General features: G+C 51.1%; 2 protein-coding genes across 7 annotated transcripts; both read right to left on the reverse strand.

Annotated features, from left to right (window-relative positions):
* Positions 1 to 107: 107 nt before the first annotated feature.
* On the reverse strand, positions 108 to 16493 carry DHX16 (DEAH-box helicase 16). Of its 2 annotated transcripts, none has more exons than XM_059399735.1 (20): positions 16083 to 16493; positions 14230 to 14474; positions 13969 to 14131; positions 13591 to 13647; positions 9458 to 9712; positions 9061 to 9264; positions 8792 to 8983; positions 7593 to 7703; positions 7317 to 7432; positions 5555 to 5765; positions 5265 to 5363; positions 4995 to 5147; positions 3409 to 3549; positions 3065 to 3227; positions 2843 to 2961; positions 2661 to 2728; positions 1574 to 1736; positions 1327 to 1479; positions 853 to 1026; positions 108 to 339 (listed from the first exon to the last, which is right to left on the reverse strand). In XM_059399735.1, exons 1-20 carry the CDS (start codon positions 16488 to 16490, stop codon positions 211 to 213), a joined length of 3324 nt encoding a protein of 1107 aa, XP_059255718.1. In that variant the 5' UTR covers positions 16491 to 16493; the 3' UTR covers positions 108 to 210. The 2 variants fall into 2 exon arrangements, with proteins under 2 accessions (XP_059255718.1, XP_059255717.1); XM_059399734.1 differs by having other exon boundaries at positions 1318 to 1479; positions 16083 to 16492.
* Positions 16494 to 18746: 2253 nt separating this feature from the next.
* PPP1R18 (protein phosphatase 1 regulatory subunit 18) lies at positions 18747 to 27769 on the reverse strand. Of its 5 annotated transcripts, none has more exons than XM_059399753.1 (4): positions 27278 to 27769; positions 24586 to 26230; positions 20273 to 20483; positions 18747 to 19630 (listed from the first exon to the last, which is right to left on the reverse strand). In XM_059399753.1, exons 2-4 carry the CDS (start codon positions 26200 to 26202, stop codon positions 19611 to 19613), a joined length of 1848 nt encoding a protein of 615 aa, XP_059255736.1. In that variant the 5' UTR covers positions 26203 to 26230; positions 27278 to 27769; the 3' UTR covers positions 18747 to 19610. The 5 variants fall into 5 exon arrangements, with proteins under 5 accessions (XP_059255736.1, XP_059255733.1, XP_059255737.1 ...); XM_059399750.1 differs by having other exon boundaries at positions 24586 to 26442; XM_059399754.1 differs by lacking the exon at positions 27278 to 27769 and adding an exon at positions 27067 to 27271.
* Between the last annotated feature and the right edge of the window lie 94 nt (positions 27770 to 27863).

Below are 27863 nucleotides of genomic sequence, written 5' to 3' on the forward strand. Positions count from 1 at the left end.
TTGATCCTTGGGGTTGTGAGTTCAAGCCCCATGCTGAGCATGGAGGCTACTTAAAATAATAATTCTTTCTCTTTCAAATCTTTTTTAAAAAATAAAATATAAATCAATTAAAATTTAAAGTTCCCACAAGCTTTATTCCAAAAATGTACATTAAATAATGTTACAGAAGGAAAAGGAGGGGTGCTAGGTTCTGTTTGTGTCCCCTTCTCTTTACCCTAGCTCTTCTCGTGTCTTGCCTATCTTTTTTGGCATTTTCTTAGAATGGGGATCTTCTAGTTCCTTGGCTTTATAATAGTGAGGAGCCACCTCCAGAAGCCAACTGCTCTCAATTTCCAGTACCTACAAGAGGAGAGAAAAAGTCAGTAGAGTTCCCCTTTTTCCAACCTACACTCTAGTGTTTGTGTAATCAGAAAAGTTTATTTTTTCCACCTTTGACTACAGGGCTAGGGGCAAGGTGCCAGGCTCTAATACTATATACTCCAAGGGCAGACATAACCTTTACATGTCATTCAGGATCCCCAGTAAACTATCCCTAAACTAGGTTTTTTACCTAGTCGTAAAGTACACTCAGGACAGAGACTACATCTGCTTTGTTCACCATTCTTACCCCAGCATCTGAAACACCAAGGTACTAGGCATTCAAATATGTACTGAATGAATATGCAGTTCTTAAATCTCAGTAGATGCTGACATAGCTGTTGAGAGAAGGCCTTTCTATTTTATCCTGCCTTAAAGCAAAGTGTTTTCCTATTTCTCTGCTGGTCTCAGCAACCTGAACCTGGGTTTTTAGCTTGTTAGGATCCTACCTCCCCCCACATCTGCACCATCCTGGGCAAGGGAAGGTCCCCTCACCTGTCTCATGAACTCCTTGGTGGTCAAGACAAGTTCATGGTAGAGCAGCCAACGTGGCTGTTCATCAAACAGGGAGGAGTTGGGGTGGATGAACACTGTCTGCTGCTGTTTGACTGTGCGATAGCCACTACGAGTCAACCGGGCCGTGTGGTAAAAGTAACCAGCTGTGATGGCCTGAGAGAAAGACAAGAAAGAAAGTCAACCAGAAAGCCACACATGCAGGGAACCTAAGCACTCACTACCTTTTTAGTTCAGGCTTCTGGAGAACTCAAAAGGTAAGGAATGCGTGAAGAACCCCCTGGGAATGACCCTTCAGGAGTCTGGTGAAGAAAGCACAGAAAAGCATGCCTTCTCCAGGGGAAGAGGGCACATCCTCAGGCTGAAGGGACTGCTTCAGGCCCCCAGAGCAGCTCACTCTGTAGATGGAGAGTGTGTGGGGAACAGGGAGGCTGAAAAAAAGCTGACCTTGCGTACACGGATATAGTCCCCCTGGCAAGAGCTGAGACCAACTTCCACACGTTCCAAGAGCCCCTCCAGCTGTTCCCTCACATCCCGGGCTCGGCGCATTGATCTGAACTGCACAAAGTTCTCATAGCACCACTGGGAAGAGTAACCACTCTCAGCCCACTGTGAAGATGGTTAAAAAAAAGTGGGACTTAAGTATATAGCAGAACCAGAGTCCCCCGTGTCTCCTTCAATCCCATCAGCCAAGCCCAGTGACCTGCGTATAAACGTTCAGCAGAACCAGGTGGTCTCCACCAGGGAGGAAAAAGTTGACACGGGCATTGTCGGCATGCACAACCTTGTCTTTGGGTCGGTAGAAGATGGAGTTGTTGACAGACAGCATGGCAGCCACCGTCAGGATCTCTTCTGAACAGCTGTACCTGGGGCCGGAAGGGCAAAGCATGAGGGTCCAAAGGAAGGCATACAGGAACAGATACATGCATGGTAAGGGGAGAAGTGATCACTGTGTGTGGATGTGTCCTCACATGGAGATTGCCATTAACGGCTACAATTCAGGGCGGACAGATTTGGGTGGTGGTGGGCTGGAGGTGAAACAATTGCGGGGAGGCTATCCATGGCGAGAGCAGGAAAGCGCTGAGGACTTCTGAGGGTAGGAAGGACTTCTGTAGGAGGAAGGGATGTATTATGTGCATCAGGAAAAGACAGCACTTCAAGTTCACTAATGACCTCTGACCTCTACTACGGCAGAGGAATGGCATTTAAAGGTGGCCCCTCCACAACTACATCTAAGTGTTACAGTCCAAAACCTCAGGAATGAGAAAGTCCCCAAACCAGTCCACACACAACACTCCTCACAGGTGCTAAGTCTTCCACATCCATTCATGCCCCCCAATTTTCTATTTGTCAATCTTACTCATTTGATTAGTATTTTACTGCCCCTTGTGAGCCTCAAAAGGGGCACTAAGAGTTTTCTAGTAACTTATTTGTTAAAGAATACAGCAAGGAGGGGCGCCTGGGTGGCTCAGTGGGTTAAGCCGCTGCCTTCGGCTCAGGTCATGATCTCAGGGTCCTGGGATTGAGCCCCGCATCAGACTCTCTGCTCAGCAGGGAGCCTGCTTCCTCCTCTCTCTCTCTGCCTACCTCTCTGCCTGCTTGTTATCTCTCTCTGTCAAATAAATAAATAAAATCTTTAAAAAAAAAAAAAAAAAAAAGAATACAGCAAGGAGAAAAAGGAAAAAGACCAAGATAACAAAGAAGGCCCCAAGAGAGAAGGAAGCAAAGCCAGTTTGTGTGCTGGGGGCCTGGCCAGAGTGGCAGGGGTGGGAGTGGGGTGTGGCACTTACTTCTCAGAGGCCAGGATCATTTTAGATAGCATGGGGTCCACCGGTAGCTCTGCCATCTTCCGTCCAGACTAAGGAGAGGAAAAAGAGTTGAGGCCAGTCCTCCCTCAGGAGTCCCTCCACCACTCAAGAAGTCACCCCAACCCCCTCATCCTGCTCCTGCCCATGCTTCCCTCCCACCTTACCGTGGTGAGCTCCCCGAGGTGGTTGAGGGCTCCCAGAGCATACAGCTGCTCCAAAGCCAGCAGAAGGGTCTCATATGGTGGAGGATCCAGGAAATCAAAGTGCATTAGATCATGGATCCCTGAAGAAAGATGTGAGGGTGTAGAACAGCTTCTCTGCAGGGATCAGTGACTCCAGCCCCTCCTCCCTCCTCTCTTCAGGAGGACTGGGGGACCCCAAATAACCTAAGCTCTTGAGCAGCAACACGACATTGCCCAGGCTGGTCCTCTGGATCTCCGGCACCGTGGTTTCCTCCAGCTCATGCTGATAGGCCCAGGCAGTATACAGGCGGAAGCACTTCCCAGCAGCCACCCGACCTGCCCGACCAGCCCGTTGATTGGCTGAGGCCTACAAAGAAAGGAGAGGCAGGCATGGCTGACAACTGGAGAGAGAACAGAGAAGAAGCAATACTTATGCAAGAAATCTGAGAGGATGTAGGCTGCTTTTTCCCTGTCCTCTAAGAAGCTCCCACAGGCTTTAGAACTGAACCCTTCCCATGGAGACATTGTTGAAGCCCAAGCAGGCTGACCTTGCTGCAGGGTGTGACAGTGAGGGATTCCATGCCTGTGCGAGGGTTGTAGCTCTTCTGCTTACAGAACCCTGGATCCAGTACGTAAATGATGCCTTCAATGGTGAGTGATGTCTCAGCGATGTTTGTTGCCACAACCACCTGAGTGACAGGATGTATAGTCACCTGGAGACCCCACCCACCAAAATTACCTAGAAAAAGTATTCCTGGAAGATTCTAGTAGAGAGGCAGGTGCAGATAAGGGACAGGAACTGAAGGAATTAGGGTCTAAAGTCAGGAGAGGGGACAAGCCAGGCAGGAGCAAGCGAGAGTAGGGATGAACAGGGACATAATGTGGAAAGGACATGGGAGCAGGGTTAGAACTGTTTTCAGAGATGGGAGAGGGGTCCAGGTCCCTGGCTCCCATCTTTCCCACCAGCACTTTCACATTCATCCTCATCCAGGACTTCCTGCAAGAGGCTTCTCATGTGTCTCCCTGCCTCTACTCCTGGCCCTGCTTACCTAAACTCATCATTCTGGCATCTGGATGGCCTCAAAAACATCAGCCTGTCACATCACTAATCCCAGCTGTCAATGGCTTCCTGTTCTACTTGAGAACTATATTCAAACCCCTTGAAGCCCTGAATCCTCTAGCCCTGGCTACCTTTCTGACCTCCTCTCTAAGTACTATGGGCTCCTTGCCTCCACTCCTCCTCCACTCCTGCTGCTCCCTGGCTGGTCTGAGCACACTCCTCCCTCGGGTCCTTCCCACTAGTTGTTCCCTCCACCGGACACACTTTACCTCCAGATATCAGCAAGGCTCCCTCCCTCACTGGGTTCCCTTTCACCTTACTGGAGAAGGAGAGATCTTCCCTACATCCTGAGGAAAACACCTTCTGCCATTCCTCACTACCACTCCTCTGGAGTCAGTCTCCATTTCCCCATTTTGCATGGTATCTCTCCATAGCACTGGTCACGAATCAGCATTGTGTATTTACATGTCCAGTGTCTCCTAACTTACGTTAGACTATAAGCTCTGAGAGGCTAGGAACTTTGTTCTGTTCTTCATTGTATCTTCATTCCCTAGAACAGTACCTGGCACGTGGGAGGAGCTCATTAAATATTTGCTGAATGGAAGTTACATCTTTGCTCAAAACCCTTTGATTGCCATCCAATCCAATCGTCTCAAGTTCAAATGCTTCCAACTGCTCTCAATCTAATCTCAGTTCAGAGTTGTTTTCACCATGTGAACATTCCCCTTAATCTTCTAGATTACACTCTGACCTCAAACATACCTTAGGCTTTGCTTTGGAATTCCCTACCTTTTTTCTTAAAGATACAGATAAAATCCCACCTTTCAGCACACCAAGGACTTCCCCTCTCCTCTGCACCTCCACGGTACTGACTTAGCGGGTCACGTTATTTGGGTGTGTCTCAGTTCATGCTGAATTCATCCTCTCTCCAGCTCTGGAAGCGGGGGACTACTACTGAGCCTTGTGGCTGCAGCAGGCCCAGGACAGATCCTGCACAGGGCAGGCACATACTCTCTTTTTCACTATTAGTTGTGTGAACTATAGGGGTGAAAAATGTGGGTTTCTCCAACTGACCTTTCGTGCCCCAGGGGGTGTGGGCTGGAAGATACGAGCCTGTATGTCAGAAGGCAGGTTGGCATAAATGGGTAACACCAAGAGCTCCCGGATTTTGGAGCCCAGGCGGCGGCAGCGATCCTGGAGCATCTCACAGGCGGCCTCAATCTCCTCCTGGATTTGGGATGGAGACAGCAGTACAGGTCCCAAAGTGACACAAGGCCCACCTGGAAGTTCTGTCTTCCCCTGGGATACATCACCACCACCACTCCCAACCCCACCATCTCACACCTGTCCTGTCAGGAACACCAGGATATCCCCAGGGGGCTGGGTCACATGGATCTGCAGCACAGACACTACACAAGCTTCCAGGTAGTCAGCCTCTGGAGCCTAGGCAGAAGCAGGAGAGGGGTCACAGGAAGGCCATCTCTTTGGGAAACCTTTTCTCCCAACTCAATAACCAGTTTGTCCTAGTGCCCTTTTGGACTCTCCATTTTCCCCTTCCCTCCCTGGGACAACCTTCTCCAAAGGCCCATGGTTTGCTGCCTAGCACTTAAACCCACCCTCCCTGAGGGAAGCACCTTGGTATAGAAGATGTCAACTGGAAACCTGCGTCCAGGGATTCGGAAGACAGGGGCATCATCAAAGAAGGTGGAAAAACGGGCAGTGTCCAGAGTGGCTGAAGCCACCAAGACCTTCAGCTCAGGCCGGAAGCGAGCAACATCTTTGATTAACCCAAAGAGAATGTCTGTGTGTAGGGTCCGTTCGTGAGCCTCATCTACCATCACCACACTAGGGAAAGAACAGGAGAGCAGTGAGCCTGGAAAGCTGGCCAGGAGAAGACAAGAGGGTCCCCTGGATGAGGGCACAGAGGAAGCAAAGAGCCCAAAGGTGAATGTGGGAATGTGGGAGGATGGATCCAAAGAGAAGCCAATCACCCCAGCTAAGGAAGACCAACAGAAAGTTAAAGAAGGCCAAGACCCCACAGTCTGCAGCTTATCCCAGCCTGGGAAGACAACAACAGCCAAGATTTGGAGGTTGGAAGCCAAGGCCAAGACAAGTCAGACATCCTTTCTGGGTTAGAGTCATGGGTCTGTTAGAGTCAGCAGAAGTAAGAGTATCTGTTTTAAAGCGGAAAAAAGTGAGAGCTCTTTTATTCAAAAGAGGCCCTGCTGGGAAGGTCCCCTGGGCCACCATAATTCAAACACCCTGTGAGCTGTTGGCATCCCTGTTGGCCCTGCTGCCTCCTTCTGGGGAGAGGGCCCAGGTCAGCCTTTCAATCCCAGCCTGAGAGAGCTCTCCAGAATTTTTGGTCTTCTCCTTAATTATCCCGGTGCTGCATCTTCTTTATCCTCATTCAAATCTCTGGATTTCCAAGTGACAGGCAAGCCTGCATCAGCTCACTCCTGACTATGCTGGTGAAGTCCCTATCTGTTCCACAAAGCAGGCTGGTTTGATGGGAAAACCCTATACCCAAACACTCTTGTACTGGCTAGCCTTCCTCGGGTTCTGAAATATTTGCAAGGGATGTGAAGGCTCAAATCGTATTTGTCCTATTGCTCCATTTGTGATCTCCTAAGACCAGAACTTCACAGCCTCCTGAGAGTTGAGAAAGCACATACTGCTTGGCTGGCCTGACCCCACCACCAGCCACGCACCATCCCTTCTCCTCTTAAACACATGTTCATCCAAGCCCTGCCTGGCCAACACCAGCACTGAGAACTCACTATTCACAGACCAAGCCACTCCAAGACCTGGGCCAGAGGCCCAAGAGTGACGGCCCCAGCACACCGACAGCCCCTCCAATCTCCACCACTCTTGACTTCTTAGTATTGCCCTGAAATCTGTCTCCCTGTAACCTCTCCCATGGTTGTTAGTTGCACTCTCTAGCATCATGTGAAACAAGTCTGAATTCTTTGTCCATGTAACAGCCCGCCCCTAGAACAAGGATGTCTCCCTGAGTTTCTCCACTCTACGCTGAACATTCTAAGAATCTTCAAAGAGTCTTCATGTGGCTTTTTAAGTCTCCACAGCACCACTCTACCATCCTGGTGTTTTCTAAATTGTGGAAGCAATGGGCAGAGGACTTCTCTGCCTCTCTTCTACCCCATCTCCATGATACCTGCAGGCCAGTCCTACGACTATCCACACCATAAAAGATTCAAGAACTGGTGGGCCAGTCAGAAGACAAAGGCCAAACTAGCTGGATGAGAAGAAAGAAGAGAAAGGCCAGAGAATAAAGGAGCAGCACCTGTAGGAAGGTGCTGAAGGGGAGGAAGGCAATAGACTGGGTGGAAGAGAGGGCAGTGGCTCTCTTGTGGGAGACAGGGACCCTTTGTGTACCTGTAACTTGCAAGGTCAGGTTCAGAGAGGAACTCCCTGAGGAGCATCCCATCTGTCATGTAGCGGAGGACAGTTCGCTCTGATGTGCAGTCCTCAAAGCGGATGCTGTAGCCAACCTGTCAAAAGGGCCATTAAGATTGGACACTCCCTGAAGGGAGTGCAGGGCTAGGGGAGAAGGGATCAGTGCCTGGACCTGTGGTGTGAAGCCCTGCACAGTGTGGGCTACGTCCCAGACCCTAGAGTCTCCCCTCCCCTCTCCATCCCCGCAGATCTCACCTCATTCCCAAGCTTCACACCCATCTCCCGGGCCACACGGGCAGCCACACTCATGGCTGCCACTCTCCGGGGCTGGGTGCAGGCAATCTTCATTCCCTTCCTTGTATAACCCTGAATGACAAAAGAAGAGGTTTTTCCTTGGCTAAATATGCTTCCGGGGTTGGGGGAATGGGAAGGTGCACCTGGGTGACTCAGTCAGTTAAGCGTCTGCCTTTGGCTCAGGTCATGAACCCGGAGTTCTGGGATGAGCCCCACATGGGGCTCCCCTTGCTTCTCCCTTTCCCTCTGCTCCCCCCACCCCTGCTCATGCTCTCTCAAATAAATAAAACCCTTAATAAATAAATATGCTCCTGGGGCCCAGAATAATTTAGAGAAAGAAAGTATAAATGTACAACAGGGCAGGGGGAAAGGAGGGAACAGACAGAAAGTGAAAAACAGACTACCAGGGCAAACACATAGGAGGGCAGACCTTAGGGCCCTCAAGGGTGTCCTCACCCAGCCCCGAGAGTTCCAGCCTTTTGAGTGATCACAATCAGGCTCAGCTACACCAGAACTAGAAAAAGACCAGCTGGGGCAGACCCAGAAACAAAGGGGAACAAAAGAAGGTGAAAAAGCAGGAAACCGGGACGCCTGGGTGGCTCAGTTGGTTAAGCAGCTGCCTTCGGCTCAGGTCATGATCCCAGCGTCCTGGGATCGAGTCCCACATCGGGCTCCTTGCTCCGCAGGGAGCCTGCTTCTCCCTCTGACTCTGCCTGCCTCTCTGCCTGTGCTCGCTCTTGCTCTCTCTCTCTGACAAATAAATAAATAAAATCTTTAAAAAAAAAAAAAAAAAAAAAAAAGAAAAAGCAGGAAACCAAGTCCTCTGACTCCTTGTTCTTGGCCCTTGCGGATGTGATGGCTGAGCTGGTTGGTGTGGTGGTGTGGTGTGGTGTGGGAAGGTCCCCAGGCCACCATCTACCTGTCTACAGGTCTTTCCAACAGGAACGCTGGAACTAGGCACAGACACAGTGACAGAAGTGAGAAAAGAAACATGAAAAGGGTTTGTCCTTATTCTTAAGAAACTCACAATTTAGCGGAAAAGACTAAAGACGGAGAAGGTAGTACGTACCCACTCAAAATAACATGTAAAAGGAGGACTGACAGGACTGTGCTTGTCAAGGATCAGGGCTCAGCAACTTGGAGGGCATGGATGACTGTACCTCCTCAAAGAGATACTGTGGAATCTGGGTGGTCTTCCCGGAGCCCGTCTCACCCTCGATGATGAGGACCTGATGATTAGCAATAGCAGCCAGGAGCTCCTCGCGGAAAGGGAACACTGGGAGGCTGCGGCGGACAGCCTGGATGGACTCCTTCTGCTGGGCCTGGGTGGGGGGCGGTGGGCCCGATGGCTCCTGAGGAGAAAGAGGGGTGTGAGCTTCAGGGCTGGCTTCCCAACCTCCTTAGAATGTCCCAGAGTTCTCCTGCTCACCTCATCGCCCTGGAGCTGAGAGGCCCGGACAAACTCGATGGTCTCCTCTTCCTCCAGCACCAGCTGATACTTGGGCTCCTGAGAGGCAGCATCTCGGGCTCCAAACTTCAGGGATGCTGCCCCCAGCCGGGCCTCCTCCCAGCGTCGCTGCTCCTCTCCAGGGGCTCCTGATTCCTCCTCCACTAGATCCACAGCTCGTGCTGGCTGTGGAAAGAAGGATGTGTGAAGACAGAAGATGCCCTCTTCCCAAGCCTCACCTTCCCAGTCACTACTCACTCCCACATGCAGGGAAAGGGAAGACAAGGAAGGGGTCAGCCAAGGCACTGACTAATGCTCTGAAGACTTCCCTCCCCTTGGCTTGGGAAGCAGGGCTGAAGTGGACTCTGCTTTGCCTCACCTGGCCTCGGGTCTCCTCTGGCATGTGGTAACGATTGGTGGCTTCCAGCTTCTCCTGCTCCCCAGCTGCCCGGTACTCTCGGGCCAGATCCCGAACTCGCCGCTTGTATTTGAGCTCCCGCTGTTCATGTCGGCTCAGCTCCACATCCCCAAAAAGGAACTCCTCATCAGCCAGCTCAGCCTCCAGGTCCTCAAGCTTCTCTCGCTCCCGCTTAGCCAAGTACTCTCGGCGGGATTTCTTCCGTAGCTCAGGAACCTGGGTTAGGACAGGGCAGCCAAATCTTCACCTCGAAACCCCTTTCCTTACCTATCCATAAGAGTGACAAGTTCCCTGATAGGCCAGCAGTGTCCTTTGGCAATTTCCAACCTGACTAATGGTGTGCCCCAAGCTGGGCCTGTCTGAAAGCCACTATCTTCTAGCAGCATGATCCAGCTGGAAGGTCCTTCTGGACAGCCTCACCATCTTTGTCAACATAGATACACTAAAGCAATTATCTGAATATTTTAGATTTTATTTTTACTATTTTATTCAACTTAGTGGAAAGAAGGAAAACTAAAGGGCTTAATACCAGCATTTAGAAGCACAGGTCTCAAACTGAAAACAAGTGAGACTATTAGAAACCACTGGATGTGCCAACAGGAGGTCAACTTCAGTCTCAGATGTTCCATGGTCTGAAATCAAATGACTACAGTTTGGAAAAAGGGGAAAAACACACTATATACAAAAATCTGGAAGTATAGCATCAGAGAGTATTTCTGTAAGGCAAGATGTAATCAGAAATGCTTAGCCTCTGGGACTAACTTCTCCCTGCCTCATACAATGTATCATCTGGCTTCTACATGCTTCCTTTGACAGGAGCTTTTCAGGACACATTATGGATGACAGTAAAAGACTGGCCACAACCTTAAGGCCTTTCTCAGCTCTCACCATGAGCCCTCCCACTGTGGCAACACTGTCTTCCCTGTGATCAAAACAATCTCCTCTACTGTAGTGGCAAAATTTCATCAGGCCCTCTCCTTTGGTGCCTCAATTCTGTTTAATTGCTTGGCTTCTGTTTATTCTATGAAGACTTTTTTTTCTTTTTTCTTTTTTAAGATTTTATTTATTTATTTGACAGAGAGAGATCACAAATAGGCAGAGAGGCAGGCAGAGACAGAGAGAGGGGGAAGCAGACTCCCCACCAAGCAGAGAGCCTGATCTGGGGCTCAATCCCAGGACCCTGGGATCATGACCTGAGCCGAAGACAGAGGCTTTAACCCAGTGAGCCACCCAGGCGCCCCTGAAGACTTTTTTTTAAAGGGTTTTATTTATTTGACAGAGAGAAACACAGCAAAAGAGAGAACACAAGCAGGGGGAGTGGGAGAGGGAGAAGCAGGCCTCCCGCTGAGTGGGGAGGCTGATGTGGGGCCTGATCCCAAGACCCCAGGACTCCAGGATCATGACCTGAGCCAAAGGCAGACACTTAACGACTGAGCCACCCAGGCGCCCCTATTCTACGAAGACTTAAAAGGAGTTTAAGTTCATGATATAATCTAAGTACCATAATCAAATACTTTTTCAACTTGATGGAGGAAGCAGATGGATGTTCTTTTAAAATACAGGCAAAAAAACCCCACCAAAACCAAAAACGGGCAATTTGAGGGGCACCTGGCTGACTCAAAACAGCATATAACTCCTGATCTCGGGGTCTTGAGTTTGAGCACCACACTGGGTATAGAGATTACTAATAAAACAACAACAACAACAACAACAAACCCAACTCAGGCAATTCGAGTACAAAAAGAAAAATGATATGCAACTATAAAATACTGAGAAATAAAAATGCATGAGTTCAATGTGACAAACACACACAAAAAAAATGGGAAAAAAAGGTTTTGTTACCAGTGAGGTGACTGTTACATCAAACTCCTTTCTCTCAAAATTAGTAAATAACATTTGCCCCGCCTTCATTTTTAAAAGATTTTTAAAAATTATTATTTATTATTTTTAGAGAGAAAGACAGCATGAGTGGGCAGGGACAGAGGGAGAAAGAGAATACCAAGCAGACTCTGCGCTGAGCTTAGAGCCTAACACAGGATTCAATCTCCCAACCCTGAGATCATGACATGAGCTGAAATCAAGTCAGATGCTTAACTGACTAAGCCACCCAGGTGCCCCATTTGTGCTGCCTTTTAAGATGGAATTATAGCTTATTCCTAGTTTTTTTTTTTTTTTTTAAGTCTTGTTTATTGGGGTGCCTGGGAGCTCAGATGGTTAAGCATCTGCCTTCTGCTCAGGTCATCATCTCAGGTCCTGGGATCAAGGCCCACATCTGGCTCCCTGCTCTGTGGGAAGTCTGCTTCTTTTCCCTCTCCCTGCCTCTCCCTCTGGTTGTGTTCTCTCACTCTCTCAATTGAATAAATAACATCTTGAAAAAAAAAGATTTATTTATTTGAGAGAGAGAGAGCAACACAAGCAGGGGGAGAGAAGAAGACAAGGGAGAAGAGAAGCGGACTTCTCCCTGAGGGCAGAGCCCCATGTGGAGCTGAATCTCACCACCCTGAGCCAAAATCAGAGTCTGATGCTTAAATGCCTGTATCACCCAAGGTGTCCTGCTCATTCCTAGTTAGGGAAAAGCTCTTCTTTACATAAAAAGATCAGCCAATAAATGTAGAAGGAATGTCATACTCCAAAAATCATCTTTTTGCAATCCCAAAAAGTGAAACAGCCGACTTTGGAAAGGATTAGTAGTGGTTATACTAAAACCATTAGATGAAAGGCTGTTGACAGGAACACTACCTGCACCAACAGGTACACAGTCAGTGTGTTCCCCCGATGTGGTGTAATGTGAAGGGCACATTGCCACCCAAGAAGTGCTCCTGTCACAACTTTTTAATCTGAGCTGACCAAGATTTAGACCCAACTTTAAAGGAAGCACAGGGCATAGAAGAACTCAACACAAGATAAGAGTCAGAAAAATCCAGAATGTGGGGCACGGTACAAGACGATAGAGAGAGAGAATAGGAAACAAATAAACGTAAGAAACTGAACCACCAGATACAATGCATGAAACTTGCCTTCCAGTTTGGAAAGAGCAGTTACTAAAGACATTTTGGGGAAATTTTATTGTGGACAGGTTCCTCACTGGTACATGAGAATGACTGTCCATCTTTGGGGGCATGACAATGACACTGTGGTCTTGGAGGACAATGTCTTCATTCTTAGGAGATACATGCTGATGGGATAAAATGCCGTGATGTCTAAAGTCTTTCAAAAAGTTTAGAAAGAAAAAAAAAAAGTTTAGAAAGAAAAAGCCCACACTTACAAATACTATACATAATATTAGCCATTTCTAAATCTGAATAGTTTATATGGGTGTTTATTATACTCCTCTCTTAACTTCCCTGTTTGTTTGGAAGTTTTCATGACTGAAAAGGAAAGAATAAATTCTGGCAAATAAAAACATTACACCCATACTGACAGATAGCTCAGAAGTCTCTGACCACAGCCATTTTGTGGGGTGGGTCATGAGATGGCTCAGTCAGGAGAGACCTGACTTCCACTAGGGCATTTTTAGGACACCAGGAGTCTCAAAATTCTTTTGAGAATCCGAAGTATAACCTTATGTGGGATGACCGGGCCGTTGGAAAAACTGTCTACCCTACCAGAACTCACACCATGACAAGTTCAGTTTAGGAATTACAAGGGCTATATCCCCATTCAGAGAGAAGAAACTCAGGAAACCAGGGGAAGATTATAAGACCATGTTTGGGATAGAGGGATTAGGTGGTAGGAAGGTTTTTGGAATTGGGTGTGCCCAAGCTGACTGGACAGCACACACCTCGGCAGTGGGACAGCTGCCCTGCCCCTGTCCTCCAGCCATCCTCTTAGATGTTCCAGCTGACTTCTGATTACATCTCCTTAAGTCTTAGGGAAAGCCCACATCTCCCTCATGAACATAGTGTGATTCAGATCCTAAGGAGTAAGAAGGTTTGTGGGCAGCTTCTTTTCCTCTACAACTTAAGTTTGTCCTTGGCAGGTTCGTGGCAACACAGATCTGACAAGCCATCAGCATCCCAACTATATTTCCTTTGTGTCCTTTTTCCCCCACCCCAGGCCTTCTGATAGTTGGTTTCCTGGGCACTAGGACTCACCATGGCTTTCCGGTCTTCCTCAGCCATCTTGAGGCGCTTCTGAGCCTCTTCATATGCCTAGGAGAAGAAAACAAGGGTTGGAGGGCTGTGAGGTCAAAATCTCCCACAGCCATTGCTCCTCTAGAATCACAAGGCTCATTCGGATATACCACTGTATAAAGAAATGGCCCTTTTCAGTGAGGAATCTCTAGGGCTACAGGTTCGGCAAAAGGCTGCCATAGCCAGAGGACCCAGAAGGGTCCTCATACTATAGAGATGGACACCACCAGAGGCCATCCTGGTCTTCCCAGAGATCACTATCTCTCCAATCACACCAAACCTCAGATTTGACCAAGGGAGTCTTCCCAGGGTTTCATACAACATGCTGCTCCTATGCACCTTCTTGTCTGACCGCTCCAGGACATTGCGAGTTCGATCCTTGTCCCGCTGCCGAACCCGCTCGGCGAAGGCATCACGTTCCTCCAAGTCCTGAAGGCGCTCTCGCTCAGTCCGCTCCCACTCATCCTCCGACTCTGGCTTCTCAGTCTGCTGTTTACTCCCCCTGCAGTCCAGCCCAAAGGATTACATGAGGCCTCCTAGGAAGCTTATCAAGTCCCTTCATCCTCTGGTGCATCCCTTCTCACGCTGCTTCTGACTTACCCTGCCTTTCGCTTCCCTTTCTCAGAAATCTTCTCCTCCTCTTCTTCCTCCTCATGACATTTCTTCCTGAGGTGTTTCCGTTTTTTACGCTTCTTCTGGAGACTGCTCCCGGCTCTACCTACAGTCTCCTCACTGCTCTCCTCACTGTCTTCCAGCAATTTATAGGATCGGTTCTTCTCCAGCAGGGCTCGGGCCTCTCGCTCAGCCACCCGAGCTGGCTTCTCTACCACTGCCTTCTGTGGTACCTATCAGAAGGGAAGACAATGGGATATGAGCAACTCCTGATCTCTGCCAACCCACTCTGCCCCATTCCAAATTTAAGGAATGACCTGATCTTGGGGCGCTTGGGTGGCTCAGTAGGTTAAGCCTCTGCCTTCGGCTCGGGTCATGGTTCTAGGGTCCTGGGATCAAGCCCCACATTGGGCTTTCTGCTCAGCAGGGAGCCTGCTTCCCCTCCTTTCTCTCTGCTTGCCTCACTGCCTACTTGTGATCTCTTGCTGTCAGTTAATAAATTTAAAAAATAATCTTTAAAAAAAAAAAAAAAAAGGAATGACCTGATCTTAAACCAGCCTTCACTGTCTCTTTTCCCTATGGCTTCACCCCATGTTCATCAGCCTGAATTGGGCCTCTCAGCTTTGAACCTCCTTGCAATCATTTACTTACCAAACATTTACTGAATGACACCTTCAAAGCCAGTAATGCCCGATCAAGTCCTTCTCCTGCTGCATTGCTCTGACACTGACTCTCCTGCCCACTTTCACTCATGAGAACCCACCAAATAACTCAGGATAATCTCCCTATCTCAAGATCCTTAACTTAATCACATCTGCAATTTTTTTTTTTTTTTTTTTTGGTCACGTAAAAAAATCTGTCTGATGCATCAGGTACCTGTCTCCTAGGGACCAAGGACACAGGAATAAACAAAAGACAACAATCCCTGCCTTCATGGAGTTTATTTTACATTCTCAAAACCAACTCTCAATTGTTCAGCCTCTGTGCTTCCTCATAACTAAGCTATCCCTATGCAAGAACTGATATGCTATAAGGATTGGTTTGCAGAAGCCTGGCACTGTACCAGATTCCAGGATACATGCTAAACAGATTTACATAACGTCTTATCCTCATACCACTTAGGTTCTAAACTCATCTCCCACCAGGCACCATTTGTGACATATGTGACAATTAAAGCAGGCTATATGCCATTCTGTGAACATGCTGGACACTTTCACTCTTCCATATGCTTAAATAAGCACTTGTTCTGTAAGGAGCTGTCAGGTGGGAGAAATACAAAGACAAGAAATACAGAGTCCTGTCCTCCAGTAGTTAATCTTTACAGCTTTATTCCCAACCCCTTCTCTACCAGACAGATTTTGGGGAATCTTTGGGCTTCCTTCCCCTGAGCACTACCCATACCTTCTCTGCCCTTCCACAGCACTTCTCACACATCTTTTCTACTGCCTCATTATTCAAAGCGTAGCCTGTAGACCATCGGATTCACCTGGAAACTAGTTAGAAATGCAAAAACTAAGATCCCATCCCAAAACCACCTAATCGGAATCTACATTTTAATAAGGGTCCTGGATGAGTAGCATGCATATTAAAGTTCAAGAAACACTGCTCTATAACACTTAACCCTCCTTGAACTTCTCCCCAGAACTGGACGTCCAGCACCTAGCACAGTACCCAGGCGACAGTGGACAAAAGTTAGGTGCTTGGGTACTGAGATTACTTAATTCTCGGAAGGACGTTAGCCCAACCTCACCTGCACAAATAACCTGGGGCCCCTGCCCTGCTCCACCTCCTCCCCCGCCGCTCCCACTCTTGGCACCGCCCCACGCCGCCCCTCTCAACACCTTGTTCCAGAGCCTCAGGGCGAAGTCCCGGGCTGGTCCGCTGAGGTCCAGGGTATCGGTGTCTCGCAGACGCTGCACAAACTCCTCGGCCGAGGCGCAGCGCTGCGCGGTACCAATTAGGAACTGCGCTACATGCCGCTCGCTCAGCCCCAGCACCGAGTGCAGCTCGTCCTGCACCCAGCGTTCCAGCCCACCCGGCGTCGCCATGGTGACCCACGCTGCCCCGTTCCTGGCCCTGAACTGTCTCCAGTAGTCACGCTGGCGGCTGGGGCCGTCGGAGGCCTGGAGCCTGGAGCCCTGGGATGGAGTCTGAGTTCCGTGAAGGACCTGTCTTAGAACCTTGGGGCTCGGTTTCCGACAGCCCGAAAACGTCTTCCCGAACCGCGAAAACCGGAAATGGCCTGCCATTTCCGGCTTAAGCACTATGGTGGCCGAGCGAGTTCAAACTTTACGGAACCTCACGTGAAGCTCGGGGCAAAACGTTTCATTTCCGCCTCCACTAAGTCTCTCTGTCGCCCTCTGATGGCTAGTCTGTGGATTCCCTCGCTTATTCATTCATTCAACAAATGCTGTGTGCTAAGCACAATTTTAGTTGCTGGGGATATGGCAAAGAACTAATCAGACAAAAACCCCTTAATGAAGGCGGGGTGGGAGGGGGGAGAAGATACATAATAAATAAAACCTGTAAGTCCTATGGAGCCAAATATAATGCAAGGTTTGTGCGTGTTGGTGGGAGATAATATCTCAAGTTGGAAGGTTAGGTCCGTGCTGATGAAGGATTACCTCATGCTGATGGCGAGTACCGGCACCTGCGACAGGAATGAATACACGTAGACGTAACCAAGGACCTCCAAGCAGGAAGAAACAGGATGGGAGGGGGGACAAAAGTGCCCTCTTTTCTTGGTGCTCTCAGAAAGTTATCTTTTAAAAAAGATTGTATTCATTTATTAGAGAGAGTGAGCTCGAGTGGGGTACAGGGCAGAGGGAGAAGCAGACTCTCCACCGAGCAGGGAGCAGGGAGCCGGATGACCTGAGCCGACTGAAGCACCCAGACGCCCCATAAAGTTATTTTTAAAAACCTCCAAACTGGGGCGTCTGGGCGGCTCAGTCATTAAGCATCTGCCTTCTGCTTGGGTCATGATCTCGGGGTCCTGGGATTGAGCCCCGCCTCAGGCTCCCTCCTCAGTGGGAAGCCTGCCTCATCCACTTCCCCTACTAGTGTTCCCTCTCTCGCTGTGTCTCTGTCAAATAAATAAATAAAATCTGTAAAGAATAAGAAAAACCCCTCCAAACTAAGGAACATGTAAACTATGTTCTGTGTTTTTGCTAACAGCTTGATTAATTCACTGGTGATGCTTATTCAAAAATAAGCAGAGCTTGTTACCTTACTCTCTGCTTATCTGATGTTGGTTTGACCCCCCTTCATACTTCTATGAGTAATTGGACTTACCAGACACTTACTGTTGGGAAATAAATATTGCTATTCCAACAGCCATAGCATTGAGTCCTTAGCATTTACTTCTTAAATGCATTGTTTTCTGTTTCTGAGATGGACTGTGGGCAGCCCTGACATCTCAGAGCTTTCTGCCTCTCTGGTTTCCTGGGTGGTAACTGATTAGGATCTTTACCTAATTAGCTACTAATGTAAGCATTGTTTCCTTCCATACTCATACCCTCTCTAAACTGGCTCATTGTTTTAACACCTTCATTGTTCCTTTGCTAGTAAATTAAAGACTTCCGTATATGTTTAAAATTAATTTGTCTTACTTATTTTATATTTAGTAAAAGGGAGTCTCCTCTGACTAAGCTGAGAAAATTCCTGTAGTGGTAGGATTATAACTACTCAAACTTGTCTTTACTACCCTAGCAAACTGGGAAAAAAACAAAACAAACAAACAAACAAACAAAACCCTGATAAGTGAACTATAGATCTGCCACATTTGTAGAAGAAAGAAATTCTTTGAAATGGGAAAATCTCCCAGTAAACTATAGTTGGGCAACAAAGCCTTGAATTATCAATGGTTTTTAATTAAACCTTGAGAAATATAAAACCCATGGTCTTTCAGAGACTGTTTTTCAGGAAACTGCCCTTCTCTACATACACTATATTTTGCAGCAGTTTTAGACTTATTATTTATGGTCTTGAGTCTTGGAATAAATGCCCCTAGATTAGCGATTGTTATACACTAGTTAGTGTAAGCTGGCTGCTTCTAGCAGCCTTCTAAATACTAGAATCCTTCAATTCAGAGTGTCCTCTGCTTCCAGTATTTTAGCTTTTTTCATCTATTCATATATTTGTTCAGTCATTCATTCTGGTAATAACTCTGCAAGTGCACTAGGAGTAATTTTGCAAGGCATGGGGATGCCTCATTAAACCCCGCTGAAATAGTCTGCTCTTGTGGCACTTCCAGCTTAGTGGATTCCTCCTACCCTTCCTCAAACCAGTCCTTTTCCTGCCAGTCCTTTGAGAAACAGATATGGGGCTCTCCCAAGCCCTTTCTTCATGTCAATGCTGAGTTCCTGTTTCATCCCCATTTTTCCCTCCCGCAGCCATGGCCACTACCTCTTCATGGCCAGTGGGAAGACGGGAGAGACTTGGAATGAGGAACAGACAGCCTCCCCCACCCACACTTTTTTTCTAAAGAAGGAAAAGCAGCAGGAGAGTTGGAGAGAACTCCATTTTATTAAGGAAAACTTAAAAAACAAACAAACAAAACAGGCAGTTGATAAGGAAGGAGAAATGGGGAAGAGGTGCCTTATTAGTCGCCCCTCACCCTTGCAATTCAATTCAGTTGTGGACCACTGGAAGGAACAGAATTAAATAATTAGATGGGGGGTACAGGTCTAAGATCCCCAGCCTTCCTTCTTGGGGAAAACTAAGGTACAGTAATACTGAGCAAAAGTGGAGGAAGCCACACCCCCAATGAGGCAAGCGCCAGGGACAAGGGAGAGGGTTCCACATGGATTCAACAAGTAGGTGTCGTTGTAAACCTGGGACTTTGACAGGTGGGGCTGGGAGCTAATGGGGTTTGTAAACCAGGCTGGTGGTCAAGAGAGGAGGCAGGAGGTATAAACAAAAGGGCAGTGGCCTACAGAATAGGAAGGAGAGGGGCTTGTAAATGGAGTGGGGGCAGGCTGCCCAGGAAGAGTACTTAAATCCTAAGAGCCCCCAGGGAATGGTTGGGAGTCAAGGAAGCTGAAGGGAGAGGGTAACCCACCCATGGAGGTGGAGGAGGTACTCCACCTCCAGCCCCAGTGAGTGCTGTGATCCTCCTCAGGACTTGATGCTCACGTTTGAATCATCTAGGATGCCATCAGCACGACACACTCAAACCAGGGACCTTTGGTGAGGGTGGAAACTGGGAGACTAGCTCTGCCCCCAAAAACAGGATGAGGAAAGCAAGTTGGAAGATATCGGTTGCCCTTCCCTGCCAAGCTCATTTTCAGGGTCTCTCTATTCTCAGTCTTCTGGGCTCCAGGATCTTCAGTTCCGGGAAACCAGGGTATAGACTCTATGTTGAAAGAAGGTCACCTCCGACAGGACTCATCTGTGGGAGAGGAAGCAATAATAGTAGGGAATGAGTGAGGGCCTCCTACCTTCCCCACTTACCCTCTACACTGAACGTAAGGCTTATAATATCCTCCAAGCCAAGTGCTTGCTACTACAGTGACAGCAGCCATCACTCATGTGACTTGCATTCTGTGTCAGGCATTCTCACAACTCTTTTAATCACACAATAACCCCAGATAGGGCGAAATAATTTGATGTCCAGCCAGAGTTCCAAGATGCTTCATAAAAATTCCTCCTGGAAACCCCAGGAGGTGGTTATTATCAAACGCATTTCAGAATTAATAAACGGAGGCCAGAGGTTAGGTGATTTCCTGGAGGTTACATACACCACAGGCAAGAGACAAGATGGAATTCGAATGCAGGCCTGTCTGATCCACACCCTGTATTTTTAACCACACTACTGCGCTCAGAAAGATTCCTAGTTTTGAAATCTGGAGAGCCCCTGTGCATCTCACTTCCCAAGACCTCGATTTCCCCATTTGTAAAGGAGTGGGTGGGGCTAGAGATCCCGTCAGGCCTCTTCGAAGCGCCCACATTAATTCCTCCCTTTCCCTCCCGGACCGCAGTGCCCATTCTGAGCACCAGGGGGTGCCCTCGGACAGGCGGAGCCTCAGCTCACCCACGATCAGGGCCTTGGTGCGCAGCCCGCCCTGGAGCTCCCGCTGGAGCAGCAGCAGCTCCTCCTCATCCTCCTCTTCGTCGGGTTGTGCCGCTGCGGGGCTGGAAGCACTGGGAGTCTCAGGCTCCGGGCCCAGCTCCTCCAGCACCGAACTCTCGGAGGGGTATTGGTACGTGGTCTCCAATGCTGTCTCGCTGAAGGAGATCTTGAGCTGAAGTGGGAGAGAACGGGGTGCGGTTGCGGGGAGGCCCAGAATTTAGTACGGGGAGCAAATGCAAGGGAGGGGGGGAGCTGGATTTGGGCACCCTACTGACTTTGCCCGAGGTTCCAGGGGTCCAGTTTTCCTTTTGATACAGGCTTTCTAATCCCATAATTTCCTTCTTCTATCTTATTTCCAAAACATCAGACTTTGGCTTGAGCTGGGGCAGAGGTGGCAGAAGTGATTAATACAGGACTTGGGTCCCAACTCTTTAGACTGCGGGTGGTGGAAGGATAAAAAGAATTGAAAATATATGGAGATAACTCCTGTAATCAGAACTGACTCTTTGGGCATCCTGAGGGGAACCAGGAAGGCTTCCTGGAGGAGGAGGGAAGTTTGACCTGGCAGGAAGTAGCTGGCTGGAGGCAGTCCCAGGCAAAAGCCAAGCCAAGCCATTAGTTTCCACACCCCAGCTCCTTGAAGTTCCTGGGGAAACCCCGGACTCTGACACCGGTGCCCTCCTGCTCCCCTCACTCTTCTCCTGTAGCTGGAGTGGACCAACAACAAAGTGGGGCTGGGGCCTGGGAGGGAAGAAGAGATCTACCAAAAGGCCCAGAGGAAACCAGACTCTCCCCTAACACACAGGGGAGATGGGCCCTTAAGTCCCTGAAAGGTACAGCTAGGCGGGGTGACAAGGGCAAAGAGGAAAGTCCATGCAAACACAGGTTGCAGTGGAGAATGCACCAGGAAAGGCAAGCAGAGACAGAGGCAAAAGGCCAGAGGGGACCTGGAGAGAGCAGAAAACCCACAAACACACTGTCCCAAGAGCAGGCGAGGCCCAGCTGTTCTCAGCGCCTTTCTACCCTTCCCCTTTGCCCTTTTAAGAAGCTCAGGGCGCAGGAGCAGAGTGGGATTACCTCTGGGAGCCGAAGCAATTAAGGAGACAAACAGGAGGATTCCCTGTGAACTACTTGGAAAGGTCCAGATGATCTACTCAGGTCTTCCCAGGCACCTGTTTGGGAAACTCGGACCTTGGGCTCTGCTTCCTTGTGTCTCCACATGGGCTGGGATGTGAGAAGAGTGCAGCTGGGGTGGGTGGGTAGGGGTGGCTGGACAGGTGGATGCTAAAGGCTGTAAGGAATGCGAAACCTGGGTCCCCAAGGGAAGCTGGAACTCCGCCTCCTTGGCTCCAAACCATGCACTGGCTCATCTCACTGGGAGGAAAAGTTAGAGCCTAAGGCGCACAGGGTATTTCCACTGTGTCACATCCCACCTCACCTCTCAGGCATCTGCTCCCATTCTGGCCACCCTCGTCAAGCCCACCAAGGACACTCCCATTCTGGGGCCTTTGCATTGGCTATTCCTTCTACCAGGAACGCTCTTTCCCCAAATATCCCTGTGGCTCCCTGTCTTCGTCACCCTATTTGAAGTTCATATTCACTCCCCCAACTTTCTGGCCCTCAAGGTTCCACTTTCCCTGTTCTAACCACCACCCCACCCCCGCCGCCTTAATCATTTACCTACCACCTTCTAATGTACCAGAGAATTTACTTATTTGTGATCTTTTGTCTGCTGTCCATAAGAGCATGAAAGTTGCTACAGGGAGTAAGGAAGGGTTGGTCCAGACCTCAGACAGTGGTCCCCACAGAGAATCAACACTGGGGAACAATGTGGGAGGCACACTGTCTGTGGAACTGCTGGTAGAGATGAGTGACAGCAGCCAGATCCCTTACATTCCAGCTGTTCAAAAGGGACCACTTCTGGTTCTGTTACTGACAGATTTATTCAGACTTCTGGGGACCCATTTGTTTTCTTTTCACATCCTCTTTGGGATAACAAGCTCTACAATTTATTATCCACTCTGAAAAAGGATTCATTTTATTTGCTATCAGTCATGTTTGTCTTTCTTCCCTAACCCTGCTTCTCTTCAGAGCCCCCTCCCCCCCTCCCCCCCCCAACTTCTGACTGGACTTCTCAGGAATGCACAGCCTGCATGGGAGTTGGGGGTGGGGTGGGGGTGTGAGGAAACAGAGGGGTGTGACTCACTTGCTCCACTCCCATCAGCTATATAAAGTCTTAAGGGGGCCAGAGAGGGGAGGAGCCCATCTCTGGGCCTTTAGGGAAGGGCACCAGCCACAGGGCAGGGCTGGGATTTCTCTCCCGTGGCAAGGATATGTTTGATGGCTTTAGCTTGCCAACAGAAGTTATGGGGGAGGGCAGTCCTGTGGTCTCCCAGCAAGTGGGTTGGGTCAGAGCTGGGACAAGGCATGCTAGTCCCTGCTGAGCAGGGTGCAGAGAGGGAAGGAGGCCTGAGACAGGGTGGAGGGGGAGGTGTCTGGGTCTAGAAAACTCTGTGCTGCTTCTCCCCACCCCCACCCCCAGAGCAGCCAGGGCTTCCTTATTCTCTCACCACATCCTGAGCGGTTCTGGCAGGCCCAGGGCCCAGCGGTTCCCCACTCAGCCATACCAGCCTTCCGGCCCCCACCCCAGGCTTCCTGTTTGGGTGATCTGCTTCCGGCTCCCCTACTCCCTGACCTAGGTAGGGTCACTATGAAAGGTCCTGCCCTGCACTCATATGGGCCCCAGCTTTGGGCCCCAAACTTCATGCCTCCCTTTGCTCTTCCTCCCCAAAGGCACAGGCCAACCTCAGTAGGAAGTGACTTGTCTGAACACCTCATGCTGGCAGTTCCTGACCTACCTCCTCTCATCTGCCCAGCCCAAAGGGAAAGGGGCTGGTAGCAGTCAGAGTGCTCAGGACAGACTCAGGTACCACAGCTCAGGTGTGGGAGCCTGAGCTCCACATGAAGATGAATTGGGGGAATCAAGTGACCTGAAAGCTCAATCTAGGTCTCTGGTCCCTGTGGTTTCCCACTGACAGGGTACACACAAGAAAACCAAATCTGAGGATGTCAGGTGAGATGAGGACTGGAGACTAGGAAGGGCTTCCCTGTCCCTGCAGGGACCTCTCTCTCCTTAGAGATTTGCAAGCTGGAAACTGGTTGGTGTGTAAGGAAGGGGTTGGGCTGAAGCCAGGGCAAGAAGCCTAGCTGCTCCCACTTCCTGCACCTTGTCCTTTTTCCAGTTTTAACCTCTGACCCTTTGCTGGCCTCAGCCCCCACCCCTGTCCCCAACTCCCATTGTATTCCTTGCTCTCAGCACAGTGCCTCCAAATTCACTTCTCTCTTTTGCTACCCCAAAGGGAGGGAGAGACCAGGGCAGCAGGAAGAGAGGGGAAAATGGGGAAAACCAACTGCTGAGGCAGTCCTAGGGAGGAAGGGGAAGCCCAGGGAGGAAGGAAGAAGGGGAGTGAGGAGTTGGGGGGGGCAGATTTTGGAAGAAGAGAAGGCTTTTCTTGTCCCAAGAGAGAAGGGAGCACTGTCTAAAGCAGTGGCCCAGCTGAGGGTGTGCAACCCTGAGGTCACCCACTTCAAATGGCCTCTGTGTGCGCCTCTCCCATGGAGCTGACTCGGGGTTCAGAAGTCTTTTCTCTGCCCTCCAGCCCTATTCCATTCCTCTGCCCCCATCCTAGGATGTCCCCCTTGTTCAGCTCTCCCCTCTTTGCCTTGGGACTGAGACCCTTCTCCACTCGCTTCTCCCTGCCATTTCTCCCTACCCCAAAGCCACCCCTTGTGCCTCTGCCGGGTTCCTGCCCAACATTCACTCCACTGGAAGGCTGTATGTGCTTTCAACTGAAAACCCTGCTCTCACAGATTCTAGGCTGTAGCCTTGGTTCAGGTCTCCCACCAGAAGGGCTAGATTCGGTCACAGACTCAGAGGAAAGGAAGGGAAGAAATGGGACTGCGGGGGGAAGAGGGGGAGCTGAGGCGGTGGGGAGGAAGGACCCAGAGCCTGAAGGGATGACAAGTGAGCAGCCTGGGCACACCCTGTGAGACACACCCATGGACAGCACTTGATTTGGGGCAGGATCCTTGGGCTTGGAAATGAATGGAAAATGAGCTCTACAAGAAAGAAGGGTGTGTATAGAGGAGGAAGGGTGGTGGCAGGAATTCACAAGAAAGAATAGAGGAGGACAAGAATACGGGGATATAAAAAAGAAAGGCCAGAGAGAACTGAGGAGCAGGCTTCTGAGAAGTCTGACTTGGCTGCTCCCTACCTGTTTGTGGTGCCTTTCAGGGGACCCCTTGACAAGGCAGCTGCGGCTGAGGCGGAGGTAGCCCCCCAGAACCAAGATCTCCTCGGCAGTCGGGTACCGCTTCTTCCCAGCTCCAGGGACTGCCGCATCAGTTGTGGCTGGGGTGGCAGGAGTGGTGGGGGCTGCAGGGGGTACGGACCGCCGGGGGTTGACTGTGAAGGTGTGTCCACTGCGGCGAGGGGCCCCCACCCCTGGCCCTGCCTTCACCCCATAGAACAGACGGTTCATGAGGGGATCCCCAGGGGGCTGGGGGGCAGGTGGGGCTGGGGGTGGGGGAGACAGAGGGGCAGCTGGTGGGGGCCGGAGATCCACTGCTTCCTCTTCCTGCCTTCTAGAGCCTCCAGTCCCAGCGTCCTCTGGTGGGAAGGGGGAGGGCACAGAGCTGTAGTTCTGCAGGGTTCTCAGAGGCCTGCCCTGAGCCCCCGCCTTCTCCTTCTCAGCCTCCCCTTCTCCAGCCTCAGTACCAAGAGGCCCCAAATACTTCTCAGCAGACTCTGGGGGGACTAGTTTCTGAGTCTGAGCCTCTGTGTCCCTGGGTGTCCATTCTCGAGCCTTTCCAGAGTTCAGGGTCCATTTCCATCCTTCTGTCAGCCTCAGGCTCCTCTCACCATCCTCCACAGGGGTGGGCCTTTGCTCTCCTGCCTCCACTTCTCTGGAGCTGCTGTCTGGAGCCTCCCTTGTCAGGGTCTCTGACAGCTCTGTAATCTCTTCTGAGGCCAGCCTTGGAACTGGTCTCTCTTCTTTTCTCCCACATTCCTCCGAACAGTCTTTTCTTTCTTCTTCTGAGCTCAGCCTCCACTCTGATGCCTCCAGTTGTACCAAACTCTGTTCCTGAGACTCTCCAGAGTCAGGCCTCCATTTATGCGACTCTGTCAGCCCCAACTTCTGGTTGTCAGACTCTGCAGGGCTCAGTCTACTTTCCACCACCTCTTTTCTCCTGGGGCTTTGTTCTCCAGGCTCTGCCAGTCTCAGACTCCACTCTGGAGTTTCTCCGGGGCTCAGCCTCCATTTCCGGGCCTCTGACAGTCTGGAGCTCCTGTCTCCAGCCTCTCCAGGGCTCTGCCTCCAGTCCCAAGCCTCTACAGGCCTGGGGCTCAACTCTCGGGCTCCCCCTATCCCCAGCCTCCTCTCTCTGGTCTCCCTGGGACTGAGCCGCTCTTCTTTTGACTCTCTTCCCTTGGGGCTCTGATCCCGCATCTCCCCAGGGCTGGGTCTCCGATCTCGGGCCTCCAAAGGCCCAGGCCTTCTCTCTGCAAGTAACTCTTCATTCCGCTGCTGTTGCTGCTGCTGCTGGCGCTCCTGCCGAATGAATCGGTTCTGGTGCACTGGCCCAATGGCCTCCAGGAGGACAGCCGACTCATCTGAGTCTGGAGGTCCAGCCTCTGTAGTCCCAGGTGCAGGGCTAGGTTCTCCAGGAGACAGACCAAGCTTGGCTCGGCGACGCTCCAGGAGTCCCCGCTTCCAGGCTGGCATCTGGGACAGACGCTCCCGCTCTGCCTTCTCCCGGCCACGAAGGGCTGCCTCCTCCTGCCGTCGGCGGGCTAGCAGCTGTAGCTTCCAGTCTGGGATGGTGGCCATGGTCCCGCTGAGGTGAGGGTAGGGAGTGCTGGGGCCAGAGAACAGGAAAGAGAGGCTCCAGAGGCCCAGAGGTGAAACTGGGGGTGGGGGGAGAGGAAGTAGAGGGGGAGAGGTGGGACACAGAGATAGGCACAGGAGCTGAGGGTAAAGACAGAGGGAAAGAGTGAGAAGATGGAGGGCAAAGAAAGGAGAAAACAAAAGTGAAAAGGCTGGGGGCCAAGTGGGGGTGGGGTCGTGGCCCTGAGAGGAAGAAGAGAGATTCAGGGCAAAGCCGCAGGAGTCAGATTTGGCAGCACAGGATTAATGGTATCAAAGACAGTCCCGAGGATGTGAGAGAAGAGAAGGGCGGAAAAAGTCGGAATGAGAGAAGAGAGAGAAAAGAGAGGCCGGGAGGGATAGGGGGTGTTAGGGTTCAGGCGAGGCTTCCCCACCGTTACCCCGAGGCGGTTAGAGTGGGAAGGGAGATCAGGGAATCCCGCCCGAGAGGGGATGGTGGGACTTGAGGGGGTGTCGGAGCGGTGAGGAGGGGCGGGGAGTGGAGAGGTCTAGGGGAGCGGGGGAATCAGGGGGCAGAGGGGAAATGGAGCTCCGCGGGAGCCGCCGGGCGCGTCTCAGCGCGGGCCTGGGAGGTCCCGGCTCCCCTCCCAGCTCGACTCCGGCCACGCCTCTCCGGCCCCCCAGCCGCCACCCTGCACTCCGCCCCCAGACAGCTCGGGGGAAATACCCTCCCTTGGGGACTTTCGGAACCCGGGTGTCTGGGCTGCCAGCACGTTCCCAGAACCCTGGCGTCCACCCCCACCCGGTCCCGTCACCACCACCTGCCTCTCCCACCCGCCGAGCCCGAGACCCTGGCGTGCAGAGTACCCTCTCCACGGCTCCGCTCATCCGAGCCTGCCAGTCCTATGCCTGAGTCTCTGCTCTCGGGGAGTCCTGACATAGCCGGCCATTCCCACCCAGCTCGGACCGCTCGGACAGGCAATCCCGTCACAAAGAGGAGACAGCCCTAGGTCCGGACCGGGGACGGGAGACAGGAGACACCCCCCCCCCCAAGTCTGAAGCCCCTCAGTCAACTCACAAGCCGTCGGGGCTCCCAGGGGAGGGGGTGCGGAGGAGCCTGGCGTCCGGAGGGAGGAGAGAGGAAGAGGAGGAGAGTGGGACCGAGAGAGATCCGGAGACAGGAGGGAGGGGAGGAGGGAAGGAGAGGAGGAGGGAAAGAGGGGAGTCGAGGACGGGGGACCGAGACAGAGACCTGGGGGCCGGGCAGGGGGCGGCGACCGCTTTGTCTGAGGACAATGCGGAGTGGGAAGGGGGCGCGGGCGGGGCCCGAGGGGCGGAGCCTCGCTCTGGAGACCTCGCGTGGGACTAGGCTAGCGGACTCTTTTCCCGCCGCAATCCCTGGCCCTGAATTTCTGTCCCCATGGACCACGCCCCGCTCCCTCTCCGTAGCCCCGGAGAACCCAGGTGTCCAGACCCTCGCCCCGAGCTCGCCGACCCAAGGCAGCCGCCCGTGACTCAGGCCCCTTGAGGGACTTGGAGAGGAAGCAGCAGCTGCTACAGCCGGGCCCGCCCTTCCATCTCCTGCTGCTCCTCCCCACGCTTTTGCCTCCCCTGGCCGGCCTTTGTTACTGCGGGGTCCGGGGCCGCCACCAGGCTGTGGTGGG

The sequence above is a fragment of the Mustela nigripes genome, chromosome 5 (genome assembly GCF_022355385.1).
Source record: "Mustela nigripes isolate SB6536 chromosome 5, MUSNIG.SB6536, whole genome shotgun sequence".
Taxonomy (NCBI): domain Eukaryota; kingdom Metazoa; phylum Chordata; class Mammalia; order Carnivora; family Mustelidae; genus Mustela; species Mustela nigripes.

Coding starts and splice junctions, on each gene's coding strand:
- DHX16 (XM_059399734.1), bottom strand. CDS start 16,490: ATGGCAGGCCATTTCCGGTTTTCGCGGTTCGGGAAGACGTTTTCGGGC. Junction 2,962..3,064: donor GTTGCTGCTCAAGAGCTTAG/GTTATTTGGGGT, acceptor ATCTTTCTTCAG/GGATCCATGATCTAATGCAC. Junction 2,729..2,842: donor ACCTCGGGGAGCTCACCACG/GTAAGGTGGGAG, acceptor TCCTCTCCTTAG/TCTGGACGGAAGATGGCAGA.
- PPP1R18 (XM_059399751.1), bottom strand. CDS start 27,087: ATGAGCGGAGCCGTGGAGAGG. Junction 20,484..24,585: donor CTGAAAGGCACCACAAACAG/GTAGGGAGCAGC, acceptor CTCCCACTTCAG/CTCAAGATCTCCTTCAGCGA. Junction 19,631..20,272: donor CACCAAGGCCCTGATCGTGG/GTGAGCTGAGGC, acceptor CCTCTCCCACAG/ATGAGTCCTGTCGGAGGTGA.